We start from the raw sequence: 26638 nt of genomic DNA on the forward strand, positions 1-26638 counted from the left end.
GCCCCATATCCTGGGCAGCGGCCGGAGGAGCGGGCTCCGGTTGGAGCGGGGGCTGCCACGCATCCGGCCTCCTCCCGCCGCGAGCAGGGAGACGGGGTCGGCCCCCGGTTGTGCCCTGCAGCTGCTTCTCTGCGCGGAGCCGGCCTTGCCTGGGCAGAAGACGCCGGTTGTTGGGGGTTCCTTCAGCGCCATTAATAATAATGTAGATTGCCCAAATATTTACTTTTTGGAAGAAAAATACCACAGGTTTTGTAAACCATGAAGTCAGATCCCGAGGTGACTGTAAGTCACTGAGCTCTGCCATTACTCACAGACTTAAGGATGAACAACTGCCGCGTTTTGATAGATGCAATAAATCTCATTGACTTTTATTACACGTTGTATCTTAGGCTCACTTTACATTCCTAGACAAAAGAGATGATACAAATAAATACAAGCTGTAAAACTATGGACAGAACTATTGACAGGTTGTCTACAGATCACCTAAAGGAGGTGGAGATGGGCGGATCTCCAGGGAGCTGGGAGTCCTCACACGGACACTGCCTGCGGCTCCTGCTTCAGGCTGAGAGGGGCTGGAGACGGCGCCTGGAGCACAGGCACAGCACAGGCAGGACCCGCGTTCTCATTGCAGTTCTGTTTCCACATCAGTCACACGGTTTGCAGGTTATCTGTTCCAATCTGTGCTTGAACACAGCAGAAACAGCCCCAGGAGTCGCTCTGAGCCATTGAAAGCCTTACACAGACCAAGGAGAGGACGGCTCCAGGTTTGCAGGTGTCTTATAGAAACCCTGCAGCAGTCGGTGCTCAGCAAAGGCAGACTGACACCTAAAACCCCACTGAGCACAGCTCTGATCTGCCAGCCCGAGCTGCTGGACGGATGCGTGTGGTTTAAAATTCGAGCAGCATGCATATGTTTTAGAAAGGCTTTAGAGCTACATAAAGGCCTTTAAGAAAATACTTTAATTCCTATGCCTCACCGTGACGTGGTGCCTGTGCCCAGAGCCACGGGCAGACTCCTCCATGGTGCTGTTTAAAAAAGATCCCATTCTACAGATCAGAGCAAAGAGGAGGATGTGAAACATTCCTATGAAGAAATGGAGGGCGCAGAGTGTCCGAGGGCCTCTTCCAGGAGGCAGCTGATTTCCTGCCTTTGGCCGTTAAGCTGCAGGAAGCCCAGATGGTTCAGATAACACCCGGAGAGGGGCAAACGCTCAGGAATGCTTCTTAAAAACTTCAACCCAGAGCTCAACATGTTCCCTACAGCTTAAGACAATGTCTCTATTTCCGTGTCAGTGCCACTGAGGAGCACCCACACAGAGAAGTGTGAGGGCGAGTCCATCAGAATGAGAGTAAAAGCTCGTGTGAGGATCTGCCCATGAAGACACTAACCAAACCTCCAGCCCCAGCCTCAATTTAAATACAGTGACTAAATATCCAGGTTTATTCTTTTCCCATCCTTGCTAATGAATTTCTACAGAATTAAAAGCAGAGCCTGTCTGACGTACCAACCAGCTAAACACTACAACAGACCAGTGGGGTTTGCCCTGCCATTTCCACTGACCCGGCCCTGCCACGAGCGGAATTTCCAGCATGTGAGTCAAATACAGAATTCCCCATGGAAAAGCAGCAACTGAGGAAGTGTGTGCGCATGTGCAGGCGCTGATGTGCCTGGGTATCCAAGAGTCACATAAAACATACATGTACACAGGTATGTACATGCACGTGGTTATGTATTTTGTTGCTATTTCAGGTTTTGGACCCCTATGTTTCATCATCTGAGCACTTACACCATACAATCATCTTTTAAAATGTCCAAGCACAGACAAGGATGTGCTGGAGAGAAAGAGGCAGGAGAGGGAAAAGAAGGTGACATTACATTATGCAACAAGAGCCAGATAAAAGGCCCTGTACATAAACAGCGCTTTATAAAAAGGAAGATTATGTCAGGTTTCCATGTTGAAAGACATTTGTCAGATGCCTGCTCTCACAATTACAAGCAAACTCCTCTTTCTTCCACCAAAACTAATATACATATTAATCTTGAGGGGTCCAGAAAAGCACTCCACAAATCCAGGCAGTGTTACACGGGGGCAGCTCACCGAGGCACCATGCCCGCAGGATGCGAGGTGAGCTGTGCCAAGTGTTCGGTCCTTCTGCCCCTGGGGCTCTGCAGCCTGGGTGAAGCGGCTCAGCAGACACCCAGCACACAAGGCAGAGCCCACACCTCAGAGCATGTCTAAAACCAGGCAAGTCCTCGTACGCTCGCATGTGTCAGTCTGGAGGAAGTCATCAGTCAGGGAGAGGAAATGGGTAAACGCGTTTGTAGAATGACAGCCAACAGCAACCAGAAAAAGCAACATCCAAAGTCGCAATATACAGTGAACTAAAACTTACACATGAGCTGTGAGACACTAGACAGGGACACCTTAACTCTCCTTAGTGTGGCAGCTGCACCTCCCTCGACTCTGCCACATGAGCCTGCAGCACCACAGGAGCCTGCTTTAGTCATAGGGCAACTTTGCAAAGAGACCATCAAAAGCAGGAGTTCTCCCTCCCTTGTTTCCAAAGTAAAACCCCTGGAATTGGTACCAGATTCCAATACCCAGACTTGTGCTTTTGCTCCCGGTGGGCTCTGCATGGGCTGGAGGTGCAAAGGCAAAGCTGCTAACATGGAATAGATGAGGCACAAGAGGTACCGAACGCTGAACCTCCTTGGGCACCAAGAGAAGGGACTGTACTTACAAGGAGAGTGCGCTCAAAGGCAGCTCCACATCTCGGTGCTCTGCCCAGCTCACTGGGAAGAGCAGAGTCAGCTCCATGAGCCTGCTGGAAGCCAGCTCTGAGCCAATGCTACATTTCCCATGAAGAGATATTTCATGTGGGAGACGTGAGAAAATGGCTGTTTGCCATCCTGCAGCTTAGAGACTTCATATGGACACAGGTTTCAAATGCCAGGGGTATGGATGGAGGCAAGAGAGAGGAAAAGCTGCGAAGCTGGCACTGGAGTGCAGATGTGTTCTCTGACAAGGTGGTTCCTGTTGGTAGGGGTGAGGTCTGCAGGAGGTCAGTTTAGAGGAGCTCTTACTTATGTCCGTAAACAAGGAAGGGACTTCAGCTTCTACTGCTTCCCTTCTAGAGAGCACAAAGTTGCTTTTAAGACCCCTTTTTTGTCCTACAGCATTAAGGGAGGCACAGCCATCTGGTGGTGAGCACAGGCTGAGCGCTGCCAACCCCCCTGGCCAGACCTGCTGCTTAACCCCAAATGATGATGCCAGTCTTTCAAGCAGGAAGATGGAAAAACTGAGCACCTCGTCAAATTTGAACAGATCCTCTGCTTTTTAGACTCCTTTGGTTCTCACTATGGAGCTCTGGTGCTTCTGTTGAGATGACTTTCAACTCTTCTGATTGCCCAACAGCAAAAAAGCCCAGTGCAGCAAGAGGGCGAGTGCAGGAGGAGAGATGGTGATGCTGTGAGGTGATCCACATGCTTCCCATTGCTTCTAATACACTTTAACGTACCTCATGCAGTTCTGATTTCCTAACTAAAGTCTGTTTCCCACAGAGGCCAAAAGCCGAATTGCAAGCACAGATCTTCCAGCAAGGCTCAGTGCCCCTGGACTGGCACAAGTCAGTTTAGCAGCAGAGGACATCTCCAGGGGAAGGGGCTGGAGGCTGCCTGGGCGTTCTCTGCAGTCTGTACTTGTCTCTGCTCTCAGAAGACAAAGGCAGTTCGTGCCCTGGAGAGGAACTGCTGGTTTTACTTGGGAACCAGCCCCCGGGACTGTGGGTACAGCTGAGAACTGTGGGGCCCCGCTGACGAGGGTCCCCCCGATCTCCTTCCAGTTTTAGGCCTGAAGAAATCAAAATGAAAAAATAATAAAAAGCCCCAACAATGTCACCTGTCACTTGTCAAAAAAACTCTTCCAAAAGCTGATTTTCTTTTTTACTGGATTTATTCTCTAATCAGCCTCAGCTTTCTCTTCTGCCCTGCATCCCTTTCTCTGCTCTACACCTGAGCCTTCTCTTCACTGATGAGCAGTGCTGACAAACAGCAACCGTACCTGTGCTCTGCTCCTGTCAGCCTGCTTCTGAGAGTCCAACTCACCTGGGTTTTGATTTCTTATTGGAAGTGCTCTCAAAGGTTGAAGCATCCACCTGTATCTCATCCTCATCCTGCAGAGCTGCTTCTAGAGCTGCCTGAACTTTGGGAGCGATGGCTGGCCCCTCATAGTCTCTCGTTGTTCGGTTGGGCATGTCCAGTTCCAGCAACACAATGTTCTCTGCCTGAGACAGTGAAAGCACAGTCAAAGTCTGCATGCTTTCAGGCAAATTGTTTCTTTTCTCTCCAGAAGCTTATCCTGAAGTACTTCAACACTGTACATATGTACATCCCATATAAAAACTAACATTCCCATTCTGACATTCCCATTCCCCTGATGAGGAGGGTGAACACGTGAAGGTTGTAACCACATCTGGGCTTACCCTGTACCGCGCCTCGGGACGAATCATCATGGATGTTCTGGCGTATTGGCTCAGTGGCCTTTTGTATCCTACAGCAGATACTGGTCTTTTCATCATCTGTTGGTTACTAAAGAAAACCAGACATTCAGTCTATTACACACCAAAGCCAAAGGCTCCTCTTAGAGATTATGAGCTAAAACATCTGCAAATTCCACAAAGAAATAAGTTTCGAGAGCAGAAGCGACCTGGGCTGCACTTGCAGGCACAGCTGTACAGAGAGAACAAGGTCAGGTACTCATCCTGTGTAATCTGCTCCCAGGGGAGGATTTCTATGTATTTTTACTACACAAGCTGCAGGTGCACTCAGCTGCACCCAGCTTTCTGTATTTGCTGTACAGAACTTGCTGTGTAGAGAGGCAGGATGTAGCCACAGCTCTCATCATAATAATTATGGTTATTTTTGAGAGCTTTCCTGCCTAAACCAGGAAAGAAATGTGATGGGAATTTACTGCTAGGAACTTTAGAGAGGGCCAGTTTAAATCCCTGATTTGATCCCTCCACTGGGGTACCTTGTTCTTGATGGATAGAGGGTTTTCTATGGCCTATAATTCCATCCCAAGACAAGACCAGAAGTGCACTCACTCCAGCCGGGTTATGGGATGCAGTTTCCACTGGTCTTCCTCTTCATCAAAGAATGATCTGTTCATGATCTTGTTCTTTTCTTCCAAGGGAATAAAATTTTCAATAATGAGGTGCCTACACACAGCCATAAAAACAAGAAGAGCACAAGAAACATGATTAGCAGATGAGTTTCTCCACTGCTCCTCTCCCCCAGACTTAATACAGCCCTGGAAAGGGAGGAATGGTTTGGGTTTCTCTCATTTATATCTTGTTCCACAAACACGTGCAATGCAGTCCCTCCACTCCCCACCCAAAGAAACCACCTCTGTTACAGGTAACAGCAGGCAATGATGGGACTTACTTAAGCTTCAGTTCCCTGGTAAGTTCATTCTGGGTCTGTTCCAGTTCCTGGCGCTCCTTGATGTGCTCTTCTTGGAGATCATGGATCTCTGCCTTCACAGCTTGCAGCTTGGAAAACAACTGCAATGGACAACAACAGCCAAAGTCATCACTTGTCAACATTCCCTTCACCTTCACACACAAGCTGACTTTATTCCTGACCCAGGGAATCATTTCCTTTTACCTTTTTGAGCTTTTTGGTCTTTATGTCCACCTCTTGCTGAAGAGAACTATAGGTCTCCTTCAGCTCCAGTGTTTCCTCATCCCGACTTTCCATCTGCTGCTGGATTTCTCGCTCCCGACGTTTCTGAAGAATGTGACACAGGACATTAAACACCACAATCACACTGTCACCTCTGGGGGACACACAAGAAACCAGCATTTAACCACAGCAATAAACCCGGTTTTACTTCCCTGGGTTCCAGGGCTCTCGCTTTAGCTTCTGGTTATTCCTATCTCTTGCCTTAGAAATACCAGAAGCATTAAGTCTCCTTTGTCCTTATTTTGCTGCTAAAATCAGGTGAATAAGTGCTCCAGCTTCAATGAAAAGAGTCAAACATCATGTTTAGATTCTTTTCTTATTTTTATCCATTTGTACTGGTCATTGCACTTGAAGGAAACCATTACAAACCTTCTTTTCATACACTGACAAACAGGGCACGAGCCCTTCCCCCTTCTTTGCGATAAACTATTGCCATTGAATCGATTTTAGGGTTCACCCTGGAACAATGTTCTTATCATTTCTCCTGACACAACGTTTTAGAGAAGTTCTGTCCAAGGCTTTTGATACAAAACAACCAACGTTCTTCCTCGTACCTGCTCTGCGATTTCCTGTCGTTTCTGTTCCAGGATTTTCTGTTGTTCATTTGTGTGGTCCACAATGTTTTTCCCTCCCACCAGAAGCTTGCTTTCCATGGCCTGAAAGGGAGAACCAAGGTCAGAGGCTGCTCTCCATGACCACAGAATGTAACCCGCTCCTCAGGGCAGCTCCCTCCTTTAACGTTCTCTTTTGAGGCAGCTGCTACAACAATCACTGTTGCTTAAAATTCCCATCAAACTGTGGGATTAAGGAATCTGTAACTGCTCAGAATGGAGCACTGCTGCAACGTGTGGCAAAGCAAAGGCTGGAGAACCAAACCCTGTGCTCTCCGGTGAAGATCTTGTTACTGATCTGTGACACTGAAGCATTCTTTATGCTACAGCTTGTGAAAAGGCACATCATCTCATTCCGCTCTGCTGACTGCTTAAGATCCTACAAGATCAGCACAGAAGAACAATGAAACGACTCATGAATATGGAAATGTGTAATTAATGGTGGAACTTTCAATTTCAGGCTAGAAATAGTTTGTTTTAAAACCTTCCAATCCAGACACAAATCTCTACCCTGGAAACTTGGGAAATGTCTTTCCAAATTGGGAAACCCTCCATTCTCCCCACAGCCTAAACAAATGGCTTTCAGTAAGCGTGACAAGGGAGAACTCTACCTTGATTTTAGCACTCAGCATTTCTGTGGCTTCCTTCTCTCGCCTCAGGTCCTCCATTTTCTTCTCCTTCTCTTTCAGCAGCCTCATCTTTTCCTCTGCCACCAAGCTGTGATCCTCAACTATGGCTTTCTTCTCAATCTCCAGCTTTTCCTGTTGCTCCCTCCAATAGTCATCTTTGTCATCGCCTTCATCTTCACCCTCTTCAGTGTCTTCCTCCTCTTCCCCTCCTTCTCTCCTCCTCTCCCTCCTCTTTCTTTTGCCAATAGACCGTTTTTCCAACTGTGCCTTGAGTCGAGCGATCTCTTCCTGGAACTCTCGCAACAGAGCATCCTTGGGATCCTCATTCACTCGTGGCTTGTTCTTGATATTCTTGGCACGATTGGCATACCTCAGTGTCGTCAGAGTCTCCTCTACATTGTAAGAGGCAGGGCCTATATTGGCCACCATCACCGTTTTGGCATTGCCACCTAAGGAGTCTTGAAGCAATCTCGTCAGCTTCGAGTCCCGGTATGGAATGTGTGTGCTTTTGCCATCTACTAGGGCAGAGATAACATTGCCCAAAGCCGAGAGAGAGAGATTGATTTTGGTGGCTTCCTTCAACCTTTCCCCCTGGGCTCCAGTCTTCGCCTGCCGCTCGCTGCCCGCAAGGTCGACCAGGTTGAGCTTCCCCACCCGGATGTGGTTCTCCCCATCAAGTCCCAGCTCGCTGCACTCGATGGTGATGACGAAAATGGCGTGGGACCGGGAGCTGTGCTCGTTCATGTTGGTGGCTCCCACCGAGCGGTTCTGGTTCCCCACGTTCATCACGTGCTCGATCTCTTTGACGCTTTTCGTAACGAAGGAGGACAGGTCCTTGACGTACACACCCGTGTCTGGCCTCTCCTTTAACTCCAGCCGCTTGGACTGATCCTTTGATAACAAGTCTCTGATTTCTTCCTGGTAGATCTCCAGGTAAGACGCCCTCACTAGGTACTGCTGATTTTGGGATCTAGAGATGTGGGTGAAGATGTGATCGAAGGAGTTGGGGATGACCCCTCTTTTTTCAGGATCACCCCGCACCCCTTCCATCGTGTATGTTTTCCCTGTCCCAGTCTGCCCATAGGCAAAGATTGTCCCATTAAACCCTTGCAGGACAGAGTCCACCAGAGGTCTGAAGGTCTCATCGTAGAGCTCGACCTGTTTGGAGTTCCAGTCATACACAGCATCGAAGGTGAAGGTTTTAGGCAGTTCATGAGCCGTTCCCCGTGGATTCTTCACCGAGACCTGCCCTAGCTTGACATCCACGTTAACAACTCTTTCATATGAGGCTGTCTTCTCCTTGCTGTTCATCGGCCGGCATCGCACCACCACCCTCACAGACTCGGAGCTCTTCAGCTTCGACATGGCAGCAGGGCTGTGCCTGATGGGACCTGAGCGGCGGAAGATCCCAGGCCAGAAACCTGGAACAAAGCGGGAATACATGAGGGCAGTTTTAATTTTCAACAAAGGAAAAGATTCAACTCATCTATTCGAGCAGCATTTTGCATTCATTAGGTTGTGAGGGGTTGTGAACAATAAAATCAATGTACCACATGGAAACTGTAAAGAGCCCTGAACTGAGACAGAATTGTTCTGCCACAGCCTGTCCAGCAAATGGCACCATTCCTACAAAGCTCTGCTGCAAAAAATCATCAAATCACACCTTCACAGTTGGTAGAGATCCTTTCCTTTCCCTTTAAAAATAGTCATAATGCTTTTTAAATGATTTCTCAAAGTAACATATCACTTATAAAAATGCTATAATACTTTGCTGTTCATTTGCTTTGCAGTCAGGCTTTTGGGTTTAAATCTGCTGTTTTGAATACCTAGTACAGGCTTGCTCTGTCCATACTGCTCAGGCTCTTGGAAGCGGATCAGTCAGGTGCTTTCAGTGCTTCAGCTACCTACCAAAACTCCAGAGGAGTTGCCTCTTCTTACACCTCCCAGGTACTGTCAAAACCTTCCCATATTTGGAGACATTTATACTACAATCCCCTCACGTGTGATGTGTCACCAGGACCATCCTGCCCCAGGAGGTTTAAACTCATCCTGGGTTTTCTTAACTGACAGTGGTTCCTGGGATGCCATTCAAATGCTTTTTCCTCTTGTGCATTACACTTTAAAGTCACTTTCTAGAAGCTGCTTACAGAACAGCACATGTTTAATGCAGCAGCTGTAAGGATCCAAGCTAAAATCATTAAATAGTTTGTCCACTTCCAGGCATCACATTCCCTGGATATTCTGCACTTCCACACTTGGGAAAACTGACATCACCTTTCCTTTCTGTGCAGAATCGAGTGAAAAGAGTTGTAACAGAGACACTGATATCACTGTGGGCCTGTGCCCCAACGCTGGATGGCTGCTCTCAGTGCACCCGCAGCCCCAGAACTCCTCATCTGTCTGTTCCAATTCCAAACTTCCCAGTCAATGCTGACCTTTCATTTGTATTTTTTTCTCCAGCAGCGCCTGCACACTTACTCCGGGCAGCAGCACTCCCGCCTGTGTTCAGCAGGGAGCAGCATTCCCGCCGGTGTTCAGCAGGGAGCAGGAGGAAAAGCTATGGAGTCATCTACATTATGCTCAAGTAACCAGAGGATCTCGAGGCAGACACCCGCCAGGATTTGCCCTTCTCAGGCTTCCGAAGGTGCCTTTCAGCTCCTTGCACATCACTTCTTATAAGAATTCCATAAAGCCTCAGGCCTTGGAGCTCACATTCCTCTTTCTGGGATGGGACTACCCTCTGTGAAAGGTTCCTGCAATGGAGCAGGAGTGTCCTTCTCAGTCCTCCTTGTGCTCCTGTTGTTACAGGGGGAGTCAAGACAACCAAGGCTGCTTTGGCTATTTCAAGCACAACTCCTCTCACAGATCTCTGCTGTTATTTTTGCCTCTAGCAATATACTTTTACCAGGGTTTCCCACCAAAGCCAGCTCTGTCCAAGCACCTACTGAAACACCCCAGGCTCCTGCTCCAAGTGCTCCTGCTGGATCCTGTTTACAGGATTCAGCATCCATCTAAATTCAGGTTGCATAAACCCAGCTCACAGATCTGAGTCCTTCCTGACTCTGGGTACATGCTGTTGCCTCCCCCAGACATTAGCACAAGCAGCTGCCATTTACAAGAGAACACAAAGACGGCTCCTGCTAAAGCAACCGCAAGGAAGATCCGAGAGGCACAGCTTGTGGAATGCCATGGGATTTCTAATTCCTTTCCAAATTATCTTTCAGGGAGAGCTCCGAGATGCTTTTGACAAGTGGAAGTAATGTGAGACCAACCACCCTGAACCCCTCAGGCAGGCATCAGCTCCGGCCTCCTCAGGATGTTCTCACTGTTCTACTACCCGTGGATTTTGTCTACTTGCTCTTTACTCAGTAACTGCACATCTCAGGAGCTTCTCCAGGAAGGGGGCAGAGGACTCAGGAGCAGAGCTGGAGTACTGAGAAAGGAAACATAACATTTCTGGCCCAAGATCCGACTGCCAGCCTGTACAAAACCCAACCTGAGAATAACACATAAACACGCTTCAGAATTGTCCAGAAACCTCACTGGGGCCTTTGGAATTTCCCTGGTTTGTGAGGGGAAGCGCCTGGCTCCTCGCTATTCCCAGGAATAGCATTAGTAGCTATCAGGAGGAAGATGAGGCACATGCACTGAACCGACCAAATGCGACAATCATCTAGAAGCAGCACTTCACAACCTGCCCAGTGAATTCAAACCACTGTTGGAATTTTGGATTGCTATGGAATACAAACATTTGCTCCCCAATTTCCAGCCCCAAATAAGGTGACTGTGCTGTCTGGCCCACAAGGAACACATATTCCAGAACATCAGCACAGAAAGGACACATGGAACGAGAACAAGTCTTACAGAATTACAAAGAGCAGCTTCCCCTCTACTCAGCACAAGCAGCTGAACGCACAAACACACATTTCTCCTTCTGTATCTACTGGAGATATTCCTGCAGCTCTCATGCACAGGAGACAATTTTATAGGACAAGCTCCTGTAACAACCTTGCCATTTATGTGCATTGGCAAATACTCAATTAGGCATCAATTCTGCAGAGCAGAGCCTTCATTTATTTTATGTTATTAATATCAAAAATACACTTTTGATGAACAGCACCACTTTTATAATCAACTGTGACCAACCCTAAATGATCAGAACCAAGTCAGTGCTCACCCAGACTGGTTTTGGACAGGAGTACATGGAACAAAATTTGCAATGTGAATTTGCTGTTCTTCAGGGTATTAGATCTCATCAACGTGAGCTTGCTAATCCTCTAACTCCTTTCCCATTGCACTTGCAAGAATCTTTATACAGTCACAAAGAACTTATCTTCCCTGATTTGGGCTGGTTTCAGAACAAGCCATGAGGAACCACCGCAGCTACTGCTGCGAAGTCTCCTGGAAGCACAACAAATGCTGTTTCTTCTCAGACTCACCCACCTGGGTAACTGGAAAATGAACTCAATTAGTCGGTGGTGTTTGTATTGCGCAGAAACTCCAAGGCTGGAGCTGCCTGGCACAGCTGGACAAGAACGGGCAGTGGAGCTGGGATGGCCACTGGGCCATCTGCTCCTCTGCCATGGGGAGAGGACTTTGCTCAGGACATTACTCCAGCCTAAAGCAACCTCAGCCAGGTCCCTATGCGTCAAGGTCAAGCCTGAGATGAATGCATCTGAAGATGTGCTCCAGATGACCAAGAGAGGAGGGACAGAAATCAAAGCACAAGTTGCAAGGTTGTGCCTGGAACACCAAACCCCGCCACACCCAGAGGTAAGCAGGGGTAACTGTGTCACGTCTGGCTGAGCTGGCCATGCCCCAGGCACACTGCCCTCACCCCAGCCATCCCACACTCACCCTCCTGCCTCCGAGGCCCCTCTGTTCCCTGGTTCCACTGGAAGATCCCTGACAGATTTCCACAGTGTGGTGCCTAAACCCTCCCCTCCCGTCCCTGCACACCCCCAGGTACCCCTTCAACAGCTCTGTTGCTTTCTTGCAGTTTAAACCTTGCACATATTCGGGGTTCACAATGTCCTGGCTTCACCGCTTGTGTCTCACTCCTTCCCCAGCAGCTGCCTCTTCCGCTGCTGTTCCCCTCTCCCCTCCCTGCCCAGCACACCCCAGACCCCCCGCGGCTGCTGCTGGAGCCGCCCTGATTTCACTCAGTGCCCACGGTCACCTCGGTGCAGCACCCACGGGTGTGCCCTGCCCCGGGGGGCGGCTGGGTCGGTACTGGATCCCCGACTCCGTGCCCGGTTCCCGGTTCACCCGAGCATCACCCACCGCCGCCACAGCGGGCAGGGCAGGGCCCCGGCGGCACCCGGACACCCAGCCCGAGGGTGGGCGCAGGGACCGGGGGCCACCCTACCGCGGCCTCGCCCCAGGCAGCCCGGCAACGGGCAGGCCCCGCCGCGTCCCGCGCGGGCGAGGCCGAGCGCACGGCGGCGGCCACGCGGGGCTGTCACAGCCGCGGCACACCGGGAGGCGGCGGCTGCTCGGGGCGGGCCCCGCCGCTCCCCGACACGGGCCGGGCCGGACTCACCTGCGCCGTCACCATGGAGCCGCTCGGCCGCCTCCTCCCGCCGCGCCGGAAGCGGCGGCGCGGCTCCGCCCCCCGGCTCTGACGCACTTCCTTAGCAACACGCGCGGCCGCCCCCACGCCGCCCCTTCCCTAGCGACCGGCCCCGGGCGCCGCCTCCCGCCGGGCCCGGATGGAGCCGGGACAAAGGGACCGGGACAAAGGGGCTGACATCACCCCCGAACTGCCGCCCCGGTGCCAGCCCGGCAGATGGAGGGAGTGCGGGGCACAGCAGTGAATACAAAATCAAGGCTTTATTGGTACAAAAAAATACCATTTTTTCTCTAAAAAACCCCAAATATTTCCCCTTGGAACCATGGTTTCCCCCCCAAGCACATGAAAGAGCGGCCCCGGCTCTGTGAGCAGGCAAAGCAGCCCTGAAGGCACCAGCCAAGATGAAAGAGCTGAGAGAAGCCCCAAGGAGCAGCAGGGACTGAACACCCAGTGCCCAAACCCACCGAATCCCAACATTCCTGGGCGCCGGCATAGAGGACAAAGCAAAAAGAGCCTCTGCTGCCTCCTACACCTCCTTGTTCAGCCCCCTCGAGCCTTCAGATCCCTCCAAAGCCCAGGAGCCATTCCCAAGGAGGAAACAGCCCCGCACCCAAAGGACATTGAGGGTCACCGCCAGTGTCAGCCCCTGTGAGGGCACAGAGCACCGGCACCACAGGCTCACCTCAGCAGCATTTAGAAAGGAACAGCAATGTCTGTGCTCAGCCTCTAGACTGAAAATAAAGCTACAGGAGCACCAAAGGTGTTGGCCGAGTGTCACCACATTGGGGTCATGGGTGCTACCAACACTGACACGTAACCAGGCCAAACCGAGCAGCTCACCATCAGTGAACACTGCCCACAGCCCTCCCAGACAGGGCTCTGTGTCAGGGGGGCTACTTCACAAAGTACAAAACCAAGAACACAGAAAGCATTCCCACAGACCAAGGTACAACCTTCACCAACCCTGCTACAGCTACTCTAGAAGTCTCAGCTCAAAGCCAGCTTCACTCTGACCAGGGATCTCCACCTGATAACAGCTACAGAGCTACAAGCCCCATGGGACCTCTAACACTCAGCTGGCTATGGAAGCTCTCCCACCCAGGCCTCTGCCAACACCTTCTCCCCATTTCAGTAGAGGTGGGCTGAGCAGCTGCCATGTCAAAACACACCTCTCTGTCTGCAGAGAAGTGCCCTCAGCACCACCACGCATGGGTCTGAAGTCCCCTTTGACAGGGGAATGGAAACAGAGGCACCGCAGTGACACAGGGCTAGTGAGGCCACCGCAGTCCTCAGTAAAACCCAGAGCTCATCTCCAGTCCTAAGCTTTGTCCTGTGCCCACATTCCAGGGACTGGGATGTGCCTGGCAATACTCTGCAGTTAAAAAGAAGTTCTGGTCCATTTTGGAAAGAAGCTTCACAACATCTCCAGGAAAAATTAACGGAATAAAATACTGGAGCAGCAGCAGCCTGAGCAGCTGCTTCACCACGAGTGCTGGTGAGCCTGGTAGAGCAAGGACAGATTGCTCTTTAACTACATCATAAAAACTACATCGAACTGATAGTTTCCTACAAACTATGTGATTTAAAATCCCTTTTCTGTCTGCCCTCACACTGGAAATCCAGGAGGAGCCAGACAGAACAGTCTGGAAGCAACTGTGAGGAGAAGCAGCCCCGCAGCGTGCCCTGCACGCAGGAGAGCACCAGCAGCACCCAGGCAAGGCACCGAGCTCAGCACCCCCAGAACCACGGAGCCCGTTCCAATTCCAGTTAGAACTCATCCCGTAACCTCGGTGGGTGATCCATGCCAAAGAATGAGGAGGGTTTTCCATGCACATCTCGCTCCCTTTTCACAAAGGCTGTAAAGGAGGAGACGCAGTTCCCGATGAAATGATCGGACTGGCCAAGAATGTACAAATCAACCTGAGGCACCTCTGGCTGCAAGCTCACAACCTTGACCTGCAGAGAAAGGAGGAACACAGAGGACTCCAGTCAGCTAGGACTACAACCCAAATGCCTTGGCACACTATTAGTAATGGGAAGATACAACAGAGTGGATTCTCTCTTAAGTTGACCTAGAATTCATTTATGAATGGATAAACATCAAAACATTCTGAAAATCACTTTGGTTTACTTAACCAAAGTCCTTTACAAGAAGAAATTTCTTGCATGCAGGACAATGCTCTTCAGCCTCTAGGAAAGGAAGTTTTGCAGTCTAATTTTTCTTGCTATGAACAAAATTCACTCCGAGATGTCAGTATGTGCCTCGGAATAACCCCCTGGCTGCTGTCCACAGCAGTGACAGGTCAGGATCCAAGGGTGGGTTTATTAAAGCCCTCCAGCCGTGGGGGTTCAGACTCACCTTGCCCTGGAAGAACTGCTCTATTTCTCTTGTGTAGGGCTCTGAATCAGTAGCAATGTAAACAGATTTAGCTTCTGTCTTCTTCACCCAGAGCTTGAGGGCACGCTTGATTTCCGTGAGGTCGGGCAGGCACATGTCCATGGTGAGAGGTGCTGCAGTGCTCCGGTCGTAGCCCACACACTGTGGGGAAGCCATGAAGTGGGGCCCAGCCGTCCCGTCCTTCAGCATATTGCAAGCATTTTTCTGTGGGAAGAGGAGAAAACACCACGTTTGAATGGCAAATGTGAGAAAGCTGCGTCCCCAGCTCCACCAGCAGCGTTACAGCCCGCTGGAAGGAGGAATCCCAATAGCACTGCTAATGCACAGAGCATTAGTGCAGCGGGGCTCAGACTGTGGCTCCCACAGCACATCCTCCTCAGGCAGCTCTCCCCACAGGGCGTTCCCAGTGGTCACAGCAGCACAGGATCCATACCCAGTCCGAGCCGATCCTCAGGTGAATTCCCACGTAGGGCCGGAGCAGCAGAGACTGAATGTAGGAGTCTCCTTTCTTCACCATCTCATTGGACCACACCATGTACCTGTGGAGCGGCCGGTGCTCCTCTAAGACTGGGAACTGGGCTGGAGCTCCAGGTAGGGCAAGTACAGGGTGCTCAGAGGGGGGAAACCTAAGGAAAAAAACCCAAACGAGTGGTCTGCACCATGACACAACCCTGCCTGCATCCCTAGCACAACTACTGTCATGGTTGGACAGGAACTATGAACCCCTGGAACATGCAGCACCTCCTGCTCCAAATTTAGATCCATTTGAATGGTTTTGCCATCTTCACATACCACTGAAGGAAACAGGTACTACAGTTTACCTCAGGCCTCATCTTTGACACGCAGACTCTCACAAAGCTCATAATGCTGAGCTTATGTTTTCACCCCAGCCCAGAGCTATTCCACCTAAACTTACTAACACCATCGCCCACAGGAAGAGCATCTCATGGGCATATTACCGGAAAAAGCATGAAGATATTTAATCATATCACTAACCACCTTAGTCTCTCCCCCAAAACACAGAGGCTTTTTGCCGTGATGAGCACAGCTGTTTTCCTGAGGTGCTCAGTGGCCTGTGAGCACTCTTCCACCCTCTCTCTCACTACCTTTGGATCCAGTGGTCCTTGTACGCAGGACTGAAGGAAATTCCCTTGAAGAGCTCAGACTTATCGAAATCCACTTGGAACTGATCCCAGAAGGGGCCAAACGGGTTCCCATCCTGCAAGGGGAAGACAAGAGTTTGTTCAGCAGAGCCTGGAGGAGCACCAAGCTGAAGAGCTGTTCTGTCACAGGAGGGAAGGGGAGGAAGGCAGCAGTTTGTCACGGATCAGCTCCACAGAAGGACTTGAACAGCTTAAAAAAACCTTAACCAAGAACTAATGCAAAAGCTGCTCAAAAAAAGGGAGACCACCACAGCTCCCGAGCTTGGGTTTTAAAGTTGCTTTAAAACCAGCTGGGCCGGACCACAGATGGGAAACAGGCAGAGAGGAGGGGATCAGCTACAGATCTGCTCTTACAGCCACAGTCAAGTCTGAGGTGATAAAACCTACTTAAAGCAGGAAGGCTCAGCCAAGGAATGCAGCACAGGCGTGGGGGAATAACGCCTCAGTTCCCGAGCCAACAACGGCCCGGATGGGGCAGCCCTTCCCTGGGGCCCAGCGGCTGCCGGGGCCACGGGAGGTGCTCACCTTCATGGGGCAAGTGGCTTTGTCCGCGCTCCGCTGCGCCGCCGCCTCGAAGCAATAGGCCACCCGCCTGCCCGGCGGCCAGTGCGCGGGTGCCAGCTCCGCCATGAACTGCTCCAGGGCCACGACGCGGTGGTACCGGCGCAGCGGCTCCAGCCGGAACAGCTCCGCGTAGGGAACGTGCAGCTGCAGAGACACGGCCCCGATCACTCACGGGGCGGCTGTGGGGACCCCCCTCCCTCCCACCGCCCGCTCCCGCCGGGGCTCACGTTGGTGTAGGGCGGCCGGTGGTGGCGGTACTCGATCCACGGCGGCACGGCCAGGGTCCGGTTGAGGGCGCGGGCGAAGGCCAGGGCTCCCAGAAAGTGCTCGGCCTGGTTCCCGAACCGGCCTGCAAGAGGGGCGAGAGCGGGGCTGAGCGGGGCCTCCACCGGGGCTCACCGGGGGGGCCACCGGGCCCGCCGCGGCCGGAGGGCCTCACCCATGCAGGGGCAGTAGAGCAGGTAACCGGCCTCGTCCCATGCGGGCGCCGCGCCGCCTCCCTCCGCCGCCATCACCGCCGGGAGGAGGAGGACGAGGCCGACCGGCAGCGCCGCCATGGCTGCTCGGCGGAGGCCAGCGAGGGGCGGCCCCGTCCCGGCATGCCCCGGGGCCCGCCGGAACGGCCCCTCTAGCGCGCCGCGGCCGCCATCGAGGCGGAAGCGGGAGAGCGACGTCACTCCCACAATGCCCCGCACAATGGGGCCGCCGCGGCCTGGGCCGGAGCCGCGCCTGGCGGGGCCCGGGGGAACGGGGTGAGTGCGGGGGGGGCGGGCGGGGGGCGGCGTCACGGCGGCGGCGGCGGGGTCCCCGCAGGGAGAGGGCGGCCTGTGCGGAGGGGGGGGAGGAGGAGGAGGAGGCGGCGGGGGGCGTAGGCCGGGCCCGCCTCTCCCCTCCCTCCCCTCAGGGCTGCGCCATGGTAACGGGAGGGGGGGCCCCGGGAGCTCCCGTTCGCCTCCCGGTGCACACGGCCCGGCCGCGCTCTGTGCTGGGGCCTTTGCAGCCGCTTCGGGGCTGAGCGGGTGTGAAAAGCGGGTTTTTGTAGCACGGATAAACCGCCCCGAGCCGTGCCGCTGTGTGCGGCTCTGCCCGGGCTGCGGCAAGGGCTCGGGGCTGCTGCCGCGTCAGGGAAGCGGGGGGGGGGGGGGGAAGCGGAGCTCGGTCAGGTGCCAGAGTGACCCCGCGGGGCCGCTGCGGCCGGTTACACCGATGGGGAAGGTGCCGCGGCTGCTCCGGGGCTTTACAAGTAAACGCACGTTTTACACAGAGTTTTCCCTAAGTGATCGAGTGCTGGAAACTGGTACCGGGGCTCGAGCAGCTCAACAAGTCAGTAACGGGTTTAGTAGGGAAAATCAGGGAATGGTGACAACGGGTGAGTCAGTGTTTGTGCCTGTAGGGAAACGGTAATAAAAGGGTCGTTGCGAGAAGTGCAGAGTGGTGGGAGAGTGGGTTTGCCATCAGGTGTGGGTTGGCCAGGCTGGTGCTGTGTGTCTGGGTCTGGTGTCCACTTCCCTCCCTTATAATTAAAAGAAATTATACTGGAAAATGACAGAAGATGCAGAAAAGCCACCAAGTGACCCCAAGGTGTGGAAGCGGAGCCTTGATGTCACAGGTCGGGGCTGGACTCAGTCAGAATTCCCTACAGGAAAGTAGGGGTGGTTTTGTTAACGCTGCTTTGAAAGACCTGCTCCAGGGGCTGCTGCTGCAGTGGGTGAAGGTGCTGTGTGTAATGTCAGTAAGGAATGGGGGAGCCTGTGCTGCCCACAGCTGGGATCGCTGCAGAAGCTGGGGTGGAGGTAGGACAGGGTCTAAGGCTTTGCTGTCTGCCTTGGAACTGGTACCTTCTGCTTGAGCAAGTTGCTGCTTTAACAACTTAAAATAAGCCTGACAAACCTGAGGGGGCACTGGCCTGCCTGGGGGAGGGAAAACTGAAGAAGAAGTAACTTTTCGGCTGGGTGGGTTCCTTCAGCCACAGTCATGCCAGCTGGAGAACAGTGGGGCCTGTGCGGAGCAGAAGCAGGAGTGAGGGCTGAGGGGACACAGGAGTCCCCAGGCCAAGACTCTGTCCCTGCAGGAAGAAAAGTGACAGCACTGGAGCAGCTCCTGGCAAAGGGACCTCAGGACGCAGCGGGTAGAAGCTGGGGCAGCCAAATCCAAGTCAGGCACAGGAGATCCCTTTGGGAAAGGGAAACCACAGCTCCATGATGCCGGGGCTGGGCAGGATCCCTGCCAGGCTGTGTCCCTGCCTCCTGCTGCTGCCGTTCCCACTTTGCTCAGGAACTCATCCAGGCTCCTTTGTAGTTTCCCCCCCCTCTGGTTATTTTTAACCTGGCAGTTCCCTGCTCTGGTTCCAGCCTGGGTCACCAGGTTTTCCCCACAGCTGAGGAATGCTGCTCTGTGTCACCGGAGTGACTCTGAGGGGTAGGAGCTGTGCAGAAGTGCTCTATCATTGACCCACACTGTGGGACAAGCTGCCAAAGCAGGACTCAGTGCCAGGGACTTGCTTTGGAACCTGAGAGCTTCCCTGTACCAAGTACCAGCACAGTCACCTCATTGCTTTCTGGGCAATGACAAGTGGCTGGAATCTCATGCGTACGATCCAGCAGCCTATACAAGCTCTTGTAGCTGCAATTTGCACAGCCCTGACGACTGTAGTAATGAAACATTTCATGTAAGTGGGCAGCCCGTGGGAATGCAGATAAATTGAGGTGGATTGAATTGTTTGCTGGTAGCAGCCTCCTGTGGTACAAGATGTTCTTTGAGTACTTGGGGGTGAAGTGTTGGTGATTGTTCCTCTCTGATGGCTACAGAGTTCCAGTGAACAGGAGCACATTGGAAACGTTCTTTGGGGAAAGGTTACTAAGAAAACAAGTCGAGTTTCTTACAATTGTAACTGCGCAGCTCAGGCAGAGAAATTTCCAGCCAAGCGTGAATTACATTGTTAACCTTCCACAGCTACTCTATGTCACTGATATGATGCAAGACCCTCACCTTGTTTTTCTATTTCGGAGCTGTCAGAGTGTTCAAGGACATGCGTTTAGACTTAGAATGGATCTTAAATGGGTAGAGAAAGTCCTTTCTGTTGCTAGATCCTTACAATTTTAGAGGGAAGATGATGAAACTTTACAATAATCAGTTAAGAGATTACCATATCTGAACTCATTTGTGTTTGGGTTTGTGCTCTGAAGGCATTGGCTTATGCATCTCACTATTCAAGACAGCAAAACTCGAACTCTTGTCTTCTTCCAGGTAGCTTTGAAGCTGGCACAGATGGCTGAGCTCATTCAGAGGCGAAGCAGCAACTACGTGGTGAAGGCAGCAGAGGCTCCTGGAATGTGTGTGCAGCTCTGAAGCAGGAGGTAGAGAACAGTTATCTCTTCCAACACACATCTTGTACACAGGTGACATTCACAGCTGTAGACACCTACAGAAGAAGACTGCTCTGAGCCACGACACTCTTGCACCCGAGGGGCAGGAGTCCCATCCCATCACACGGGGTTGTACCCAGTTCTGTTCTGAATGAATATTTCCTAACCTCATAGTGATACATTTTCTCAGAGTCATCCCATTTTCCCATGTTTCCACCCCGAGTGAACCCCTCCCAGCAGTGCAAGGGATGGTGCAGTCACAGTCATTGTCGTTTCAGCTGCTCACAACGTTCAGTGGTGCAGGTTCCTACCAGGGTCGGTTTGTTCCCTCGCAGTTGCACATCCTGCCCACAACTGGCACTCGTGCTGCCGTGCAGGCAGGAAGTTCCTCCCTCTGAAGCAATCATGGAGTGAGAAAGAGCTCTAGAGTTTGATGCTATTTTAAGAAGAGCTTCTCCGGCAGCTAGGTTCAGTGGCAGAGCTCTTCTCTGAGGTTACCAGATTAGGTGTTGGTAGGACCCTTTAGAACTGCAGTACTTTACCAACAACGCAGACACAGCTCAAGAAGAACCTGCTAAGAGAGATTAACGTAGACCTTCATCAGCAGAGGATACAGGGGGTAGGTGCTGTTGAAGAGGAAACAATTTGAGCTTCCATTAGCAATGGCTCATTACTGTAGAAAACTGTAATGCAGAGAGGCAGCCTCTACCCCACAGCAAAGACTAGAATGACTAATCACACCCTGGAGAGAAGCAGCATCTGTTGCCTTCCTGAAAGAGGTGCACAGTTGCTGATAACAGCAAGTTTTCTTCCCCAGCCCCGCTGACACACGTGTGGTAGGTCAGATTGGCTTGCTAAGAGATGGTCTCACCAGTGCGTTGGGCTGGTAGAAGAGTGGGTGGAAAAAAACCCATACAAGAGAGCCATGGTTTCTCTGAGAAGCTCTAGGAGGAAATTCCATGTAAGGAAAGATAAAGAACGAGTAAGAATAGACTCGTGAGTATGAAAAAGGGAATGAGAAGCAATACACAGAAGACAGGAGGGGAAGGTGAGGTATTTAGAACTGTAAAGAGACAGCCATCTGCAACATTTCAGGAGGAGATGCATGTAACAGGTAACACTGGCTCTTAATAGCTGCAGAAATGTAATTCAGAAAAGGTTTAACATCATTTATTCAGGTAACAGGTTAAGGGAGAAAAGAGCCAAAGGCTTTCAGGGGATGGGAGTTGCTGTGTCTCTGAACACACATCTCCACACGTTTATGGTGCTTGCTGAATGCTCACCCCTGTTTGTGTGCAGGGGTGAAGGAGGTAGAGTCTTATCACCAGCCCTTCTGTGATTTCAGGTGGAGATGTTTTGCTATTAAAGGAGTTTGGTCACAGAAGTATCCAACAGGAAACTGCACTGGGACAACATCACAGCAAGACACCCGCAGGCTCGAGTTCTGCTGGACATGGCCATGTTCTACTAGACCTGCCATGACGGCATTTTTTCCCAGTGTTCCCAACTGGATTCAAGATGCAAAGCAGGAGGAGGAAGAGACAGGCTGGAAATTAGTCCCCAGACCAAGAGGTGAAGAGACGGAAAGTCAGGGAAAATGCCAGTGTGAAATATCAGAGGCCTCCTTCACGACCGTGGACAAGCTGAGAACTCACACGCTTCCTCACAGCGAGCAGAGGCCGTACAACTGCCCGCAGCTGCACTGTGGCAAAGCCTTTGCTTCCAAGTACAAGCTCTATAGGTAGGTGACTGCTGGGTGCTGCTCTGAACTGTGCTGCCCTGCCAGAGCAGGGGAAAACCCCCCAGCATGGGCTTTGCTTGAATTTCTGAGAAGGAGGAGGAGGGGGAATGCCCTGGTTACCTTGAGAAGCAGCCGAGTCCCAGACGTTACTGCACTTGGCATTTCTTTAAGTGCCTTCCTGAGAACCTCAGATAATACTTTATCCTGAGCTCAAGCTGTTTTCTGTTTTACTAAGGAGGAAATTGAAGCAGAAAGTGAAGTTTTCCGAAGTGAAGTGCACAGATTAAAAACAAGATGAAAAGCAAGAACAGCACTTTCATAAGCTCTGCCTTTAATGGCAGGAATATTTCTGGGGCAGCTGTTATTCTAGCATGAAGAGTAGAGTTCTCATTTCTGTACTGAAATACAGCATAGAATAATTCAACTGTGTGATCATGAGGAACTTGAAACTAGATGAACCACAGTGTCAGAGAGGGCAAGATACCAAAGTGAAATCAGCCCACAGTGGCTGTGGACACAGGCACCACCACAGTCTGATGCCTCCTGGTGACATGAGGCTGCCTCAGCAGCAGATGAGCATTCTTCTTATAAACTCCCCAGTTTTCCTTTGTCCTTCCCCCTTTGACAGCCTCAGCAGGGAGAACAGGGGCTGAGCAGGTGACTGACATGTTCTGTGTGTGGAGGTGATGCGTGCTGGGGGGGCTCTGTAACTTCCTTGCAATGTCCTATGTCTGTGGAGTGTTCAGTGCCAGCAGTTTGGGATTTGTGTAGAGAACAAGGTAATGTGTTGAGGAAGTAGGGCGTGTTCTCTTGGGGGTCAGACACTGGCCTGAACTTTCCTGCTTTTCCCCCCAAAGGCACATGGCCACACACTCTGCTCAGAAGCCTCATCAGTGCATGTACTGCGAGAAGATGTTTCACCGGAAGGATCACCTCCGGAACCACCTCCAGACCCACGACCCCAACAAGGAGGCTCTTCACTGCCCCGAGTGCGGCAAGAACTACAACACCAAGCTGGGCTTCAGGCGGCACCTGGCCATGCACGCGGCGGCCAGCGGGGACCTCAGCTGCAAGGTGTGCCTCCAGACCTTTGAGAGCACCCAGGTCCTGCTGGAGCACCTCAAGGCGCATTCGAGGCGGGCTTCTGGTGGAGCCAAGGAGAAGAAGCATCCGTGTGACCACTGTGACAGGCGCTTCTACACCCGCAAGGACGTGCGGAGACACTTGGTGGTGCACACGGGGCGGAAGGACTTCTTGTGCCAGTACTGTGCCCAGAGGTTTGGCAGGAAGGATCATCTCACCAGGCACGTGAAGAAAAGCCACTCCCAGGAACTGCTGAAGATTAAGACGGAGCCAGTTGACATGCTGGGTCTCCTGAGCTGTAGCTCCTCTGTTGCAGTGAAAGAGGAGCTGAGTCCCGTCCTGTGCATGGCATCCAGAGACATGATAGGTGGTAAGAGCTTCCCGGGCATGCTACCCGTGGGCATGTACAGCACTCATCTCCAAACCGTGCCGAGCTCAGGGATGCCCCATTCTTTGGTTCCTAACTCTCTTCCAATGGGAGTGAGCTATCCTCTGGAGTCGTCTTCCCCCATCTCTTCCCCACCGCAACCTCCTCCAAAGTATCAGCTTGGATCTACCTCATATTTGCCTGAGAAACTACCCAAAGTAGAGGTGGACAGCTTCTTGTCAGACTTCCCTGGCAGCCTGTCTCTCTCATCTGGTGAGCCTCAGTCCTCTTCACCTCAGCCACCCCCTCTGGATGAGGCTTTGCTTTCCAAGAGCCCTGCAAACCTTTCAGAGGCTCTCTGTGCTGCTAACATGGACTTCTCTCATCTTCTCGGCTTCCTCCCCTTAAATCTTCCTCCTTGCAATCCACCTGTGTCCTCAGGGGGATTGGTCATGGGCTACTCACAGGGGGAGACACAGCCACTGCTTACCACTTTGCAACACCAACCTCAAGAATCTCCCGGAGCTGGGGCCTCGCTGAACTTTGGGCCCCTTCATTCACTGCCCCCTGTCTTCACCTCCAGCTTGAGCACAACCACTCTGCCACGTTTCCACCAGGCATTCCAATAAGCTGGAAACAGCACTGGAGAACAGATCTTTCAGTCACCCTTCAGTGGAGAGCCTTAAAAACGCACAACTCTTACTCCCCTTTGGGGTGTGAAAGCTTGGCAAAGCTGTTTCCGACGGGAGGTTTCTGATCTCTGGAGGGAGCACTTGTAGACTGGAACAGGAGATACCCCCCTGCGAGTCCCAGTCCTGTACAGTGAGAAGGTTTCAGCTCAGAGACTGGATCTATTTGATGATGTAATTGTTAATCTGTGAATCAGGAGCCACGCTTAGCACTGACCTTCCCCTAGCCCCCGGAGCTGCCCGTGTTCCTCCTGGGGAAGGGACTGTCCCTGAGAAGGAGTTGAGACTCTTTCATCATGGGCTAAACTTCTGAAGAGTCCAGCTTCCATTTCATGTTCCCACACTGCAACTCTGGCCCAAGAGCCAGCACCTCCACATGGAGGAGGAGAAGTCAGGATACCCGCCCTGTATGAAGCCATGGGGAAGAGGCCGACCTTCCCCACCTACCTCTCACCCATCACCTAACAGCTTACTCCACCCAATGCCACTTACTCCACATCAGTGTTAAGCAAGGAGACCGTTTACACGGTGACTTCAGAGCCGTCACCTCATTCTCCACCGCGGAGCCCTTAGGTTAAACTCAACACGGCGCCATTGTTTACACAACTTGGATCTCTTCCTGCCATTACAAAAATAGGAGGCACCAGAACACACCAGGATTATCCCTGGTGGAACTAGAACACTGTTTACACGACGAAGTCAGGTTGCACTGATTTCTCTTCACTGCTCATGTTCTTCCCCCATGGGGAAACCCTCTGCTTCTGGACCACTGCAGCCCCTGCACCGCCGCTTCCTGCGTGTCCCTCTGGCTGTCCACATCTCGAGGGGATGGAGCAGCGCTCGCAGCTGAGCTTGTTCACGTGGGGTGTGGGTAGAGCCCTTGAAACCTCTCCCACAGGCAGACAGATAGTGCATCTGTTCTGGAAACCAAAGCTGGGTTGGGGCAAGCTGGGTTGGGGCTGGGGGCATTGAGTACCGTCAGTGAGAACAGGCTGCAGGGCCACACGCAGCAGTGGCCCGCAAGAGGAATAGCAGAGGAGGAGTTTCTACGTGAGCTTTTTACCACAGCAGTTCAGTGAGGTCGGAACCCTTTTGGCTTACCCATGAAGCAGTCTCGAGGTGTGATTTACCTCAGTCCCAGGGAGATGGCGTCCAGGAATCAGAAGGAAAAATTGGTCCCAACTTCACATATGCTCTGTCAGTGTATTTGAAGCATCCTCCCCAACACTAATACTCTAACAAAGGCTGAGGGTTTGGGCTGCAATCAGCCACCCTCTCACTTAGGATTTGGTTCCATCAGCCTTTTCATTCTCTCCCTCCCCAGCCTTGCCTCCTGAAGTTAAAGCCCTGCTCCCTGCCCCTCATACCTTCTCCTACAGCCTGCCTACTGCCAAGACTTACACTGGGAAGTGCCAGCCCCACTGCTGGTGCCATTCAGCATCTGCGTCATCTCCTGCTCTCATTTCCCTGGGCACTGTTCCTGCAGATGGTAACACACAGAGGTTGATCGCGCTATGTATTAGTGCAAATCTTCACACCTCGGCGTGGAGGAACCATTGTAGGCCAGCACAAACCAGGAAATTGGTCAATATTGTTCTCTATAAATGTAGAAAATGCAAAATCTACCTCTACTGTGTCTCTCAGCTCCTCAGGTGAAGCTGATGCTGCCCTCCCCAGAGAACACCCCTCCTCCCTGCCATGGAGCCCTCAGTGGGACATTGGCCGTGCCTCAACTGCCCCTTGGCTTCTCCCCTTCTGCTCCAGAATGTTATTTTGAATTTAGCTTAGTAACTCTTCCCAGAATGACTGTTTAGTGATCCACTGATCTCCGACCATCCAGCAGGTGTGTTAGGTTAGCCAGCAATGCTGCAAATACTACTTTTGTATCAAAATGTAATGGAAGATTTGTTTACCTCAGCAATATCCTGTGGCAATGATCCCCCGAGTTAAATGCAGTACTTCCTTCTCTCCACTGGAAAACGTTGCCTTTGAAGTTCAACGAGTGCCTTCTTGTTCTCTAACAGAAAAGGTAAATGGGGCATTTCAGCCAGTCTTCTGTTTACCACCACTGAATACCTCAGGCCTGTCTCCTGTTGCTTTTCTCTTTGCAAAGTGAGGAGTCCCACACTGTTCCCAGGTATATGCAAACCTTCTCCCTGCCTCCAGGCGGGAGGATGAGTAGTAGATTTCTTTTGTAAAGTAATAAATGGTGAGAACCGATCCCTTCCTGCAAGGGAGGAGTCCCACGTTTATGCAATGCCACCACACACCTTCCCCTGTTCCGGAACATTCAGCTCGCTTGCTTGGTGCCTGCATTGTACCTGACAGATGTCAGCACTGGAATTCCTTTAGCAGAGGTAGCTGAATTAGAGCCAGGCAGCTTTTTCCTCCCAGTAGTCTGTCAAAGAATAAACGGATTTCATTTTGCTATTATTTGCACGTGTGATTTGCTTTCCCAGCTATTCCAACAGCAGAACCGCACCAGCGGGTCAGTGCAGGGAAGGGCCAGGCCAGCAAAGGGAGCAGCATGTCTGGAGGCAGCACACTGGAGCTAATGCCAAGTGTTCAGGCTGGGAAGTGGATTCCAAGTGCCCATTCCACAGCAGTTTATAACCTGTAAGTATCTTGTCAGCAGGTCTAGAGCTATTGAGGCTGCTCCCATTGGCAATACCAAATATACAATTCACAACCGATTTCCTGAGGCTGGTCAGTG

At 51.9% G+C, this 26638-nt stretch overlaps 3 protein-coding genes across 3 annotated transcripts; 1 reads left to right on the top strand and 2 right to left on the bottom strand.

Annotated features, from left to right (window-relative positions):
- Positions 1-337: 337 nt before the first annotated feature.
- On the bottom strand, positions 338-12591 carry KIF3B (kinesin family member 3B). The gene is made up of 9 exons (XM_065691861.1): positions 12526-12591; positions 6966-8404; positions 6298-6399; positions 5666-5788; positions 5444-5562; positions 5104-5217; positions 4483-4588; positions 4106-4284; positions 338-3851 (listed from the first exon to the last, which is right to left on the bottom strand). Exons 2-9 carry the CDS (start codon positions 8346-8348, stop codon positions 3758-3760), a joined length of 2220 nt encoding a protein of 739 aa, XP_065547933.1. The 5' UTR covers positions 8349-8404; positions 12526-12591; the 3' UTR covers positions 338-3757.
- Positions 12592-12796: 205 nt separating this feature from the next.
- Positions 12797-17348, bottom strand: POFUT1 (protein O-fucosyltransferase 1). The gene is made up of 7 exons (XM_065691349.1): positions 17120-17348; positions 16908-17029; positions 16642-16824; positions 16060-16172; positions 15387-15579; positions 14915-15157; positions 12797-14511 (listed from the first exon to the last, which is right to left on the bottom strand). Exons 1-7 carry the CDS (start codon positions 17235-17237, stop codon positions 14323-14325), a joined length of 1161 nt encoding a protein of 386 aa, XP_065547421.1. The 5' UTR covers positions 17238-17348; the 3' UTR covers positions 12797-14322.
- A 3-nt stretch (positions 17349-17351) lies between these two features.
- PLAGL2 (PLAG1 like zinc finger 2) lies at positions 17352-26358 on the top strand. The gene is made up of 4 exons (XM_065691347.1): positions 17352-17432; positions 19927-20036; positions 21391-21786; positions 22644-26358. Exons 3-4 carry the CDS (start codon positions 21524-21526, stop codon positions 23863-23865), a joined length of 1485 nt encoding a protein of 494 aa, XP_065547419.1. The 5' UTR covers positions 17352-17432; positions 19927-20036; positions 21391-21523; the 3' UTR covers positions 23866-26358.
- The last annotated feature ends 280 nt before the right edge of the window (positions 26359-26638 follow it).

Source organism: Lathamus discolor, chromosome 11 (genome assembly GCF_037157495.1).
Source record: "Lathamus discolor isolate bLatDis1 chromosome 11, bLatDis1.hap1, whole genome shotgun sequence".
NCBI lineage: Eukaryota > Metazoa > Chordata > Aves > Psittaciformes > Psittacidae > Lathamus > Lathamus discolor.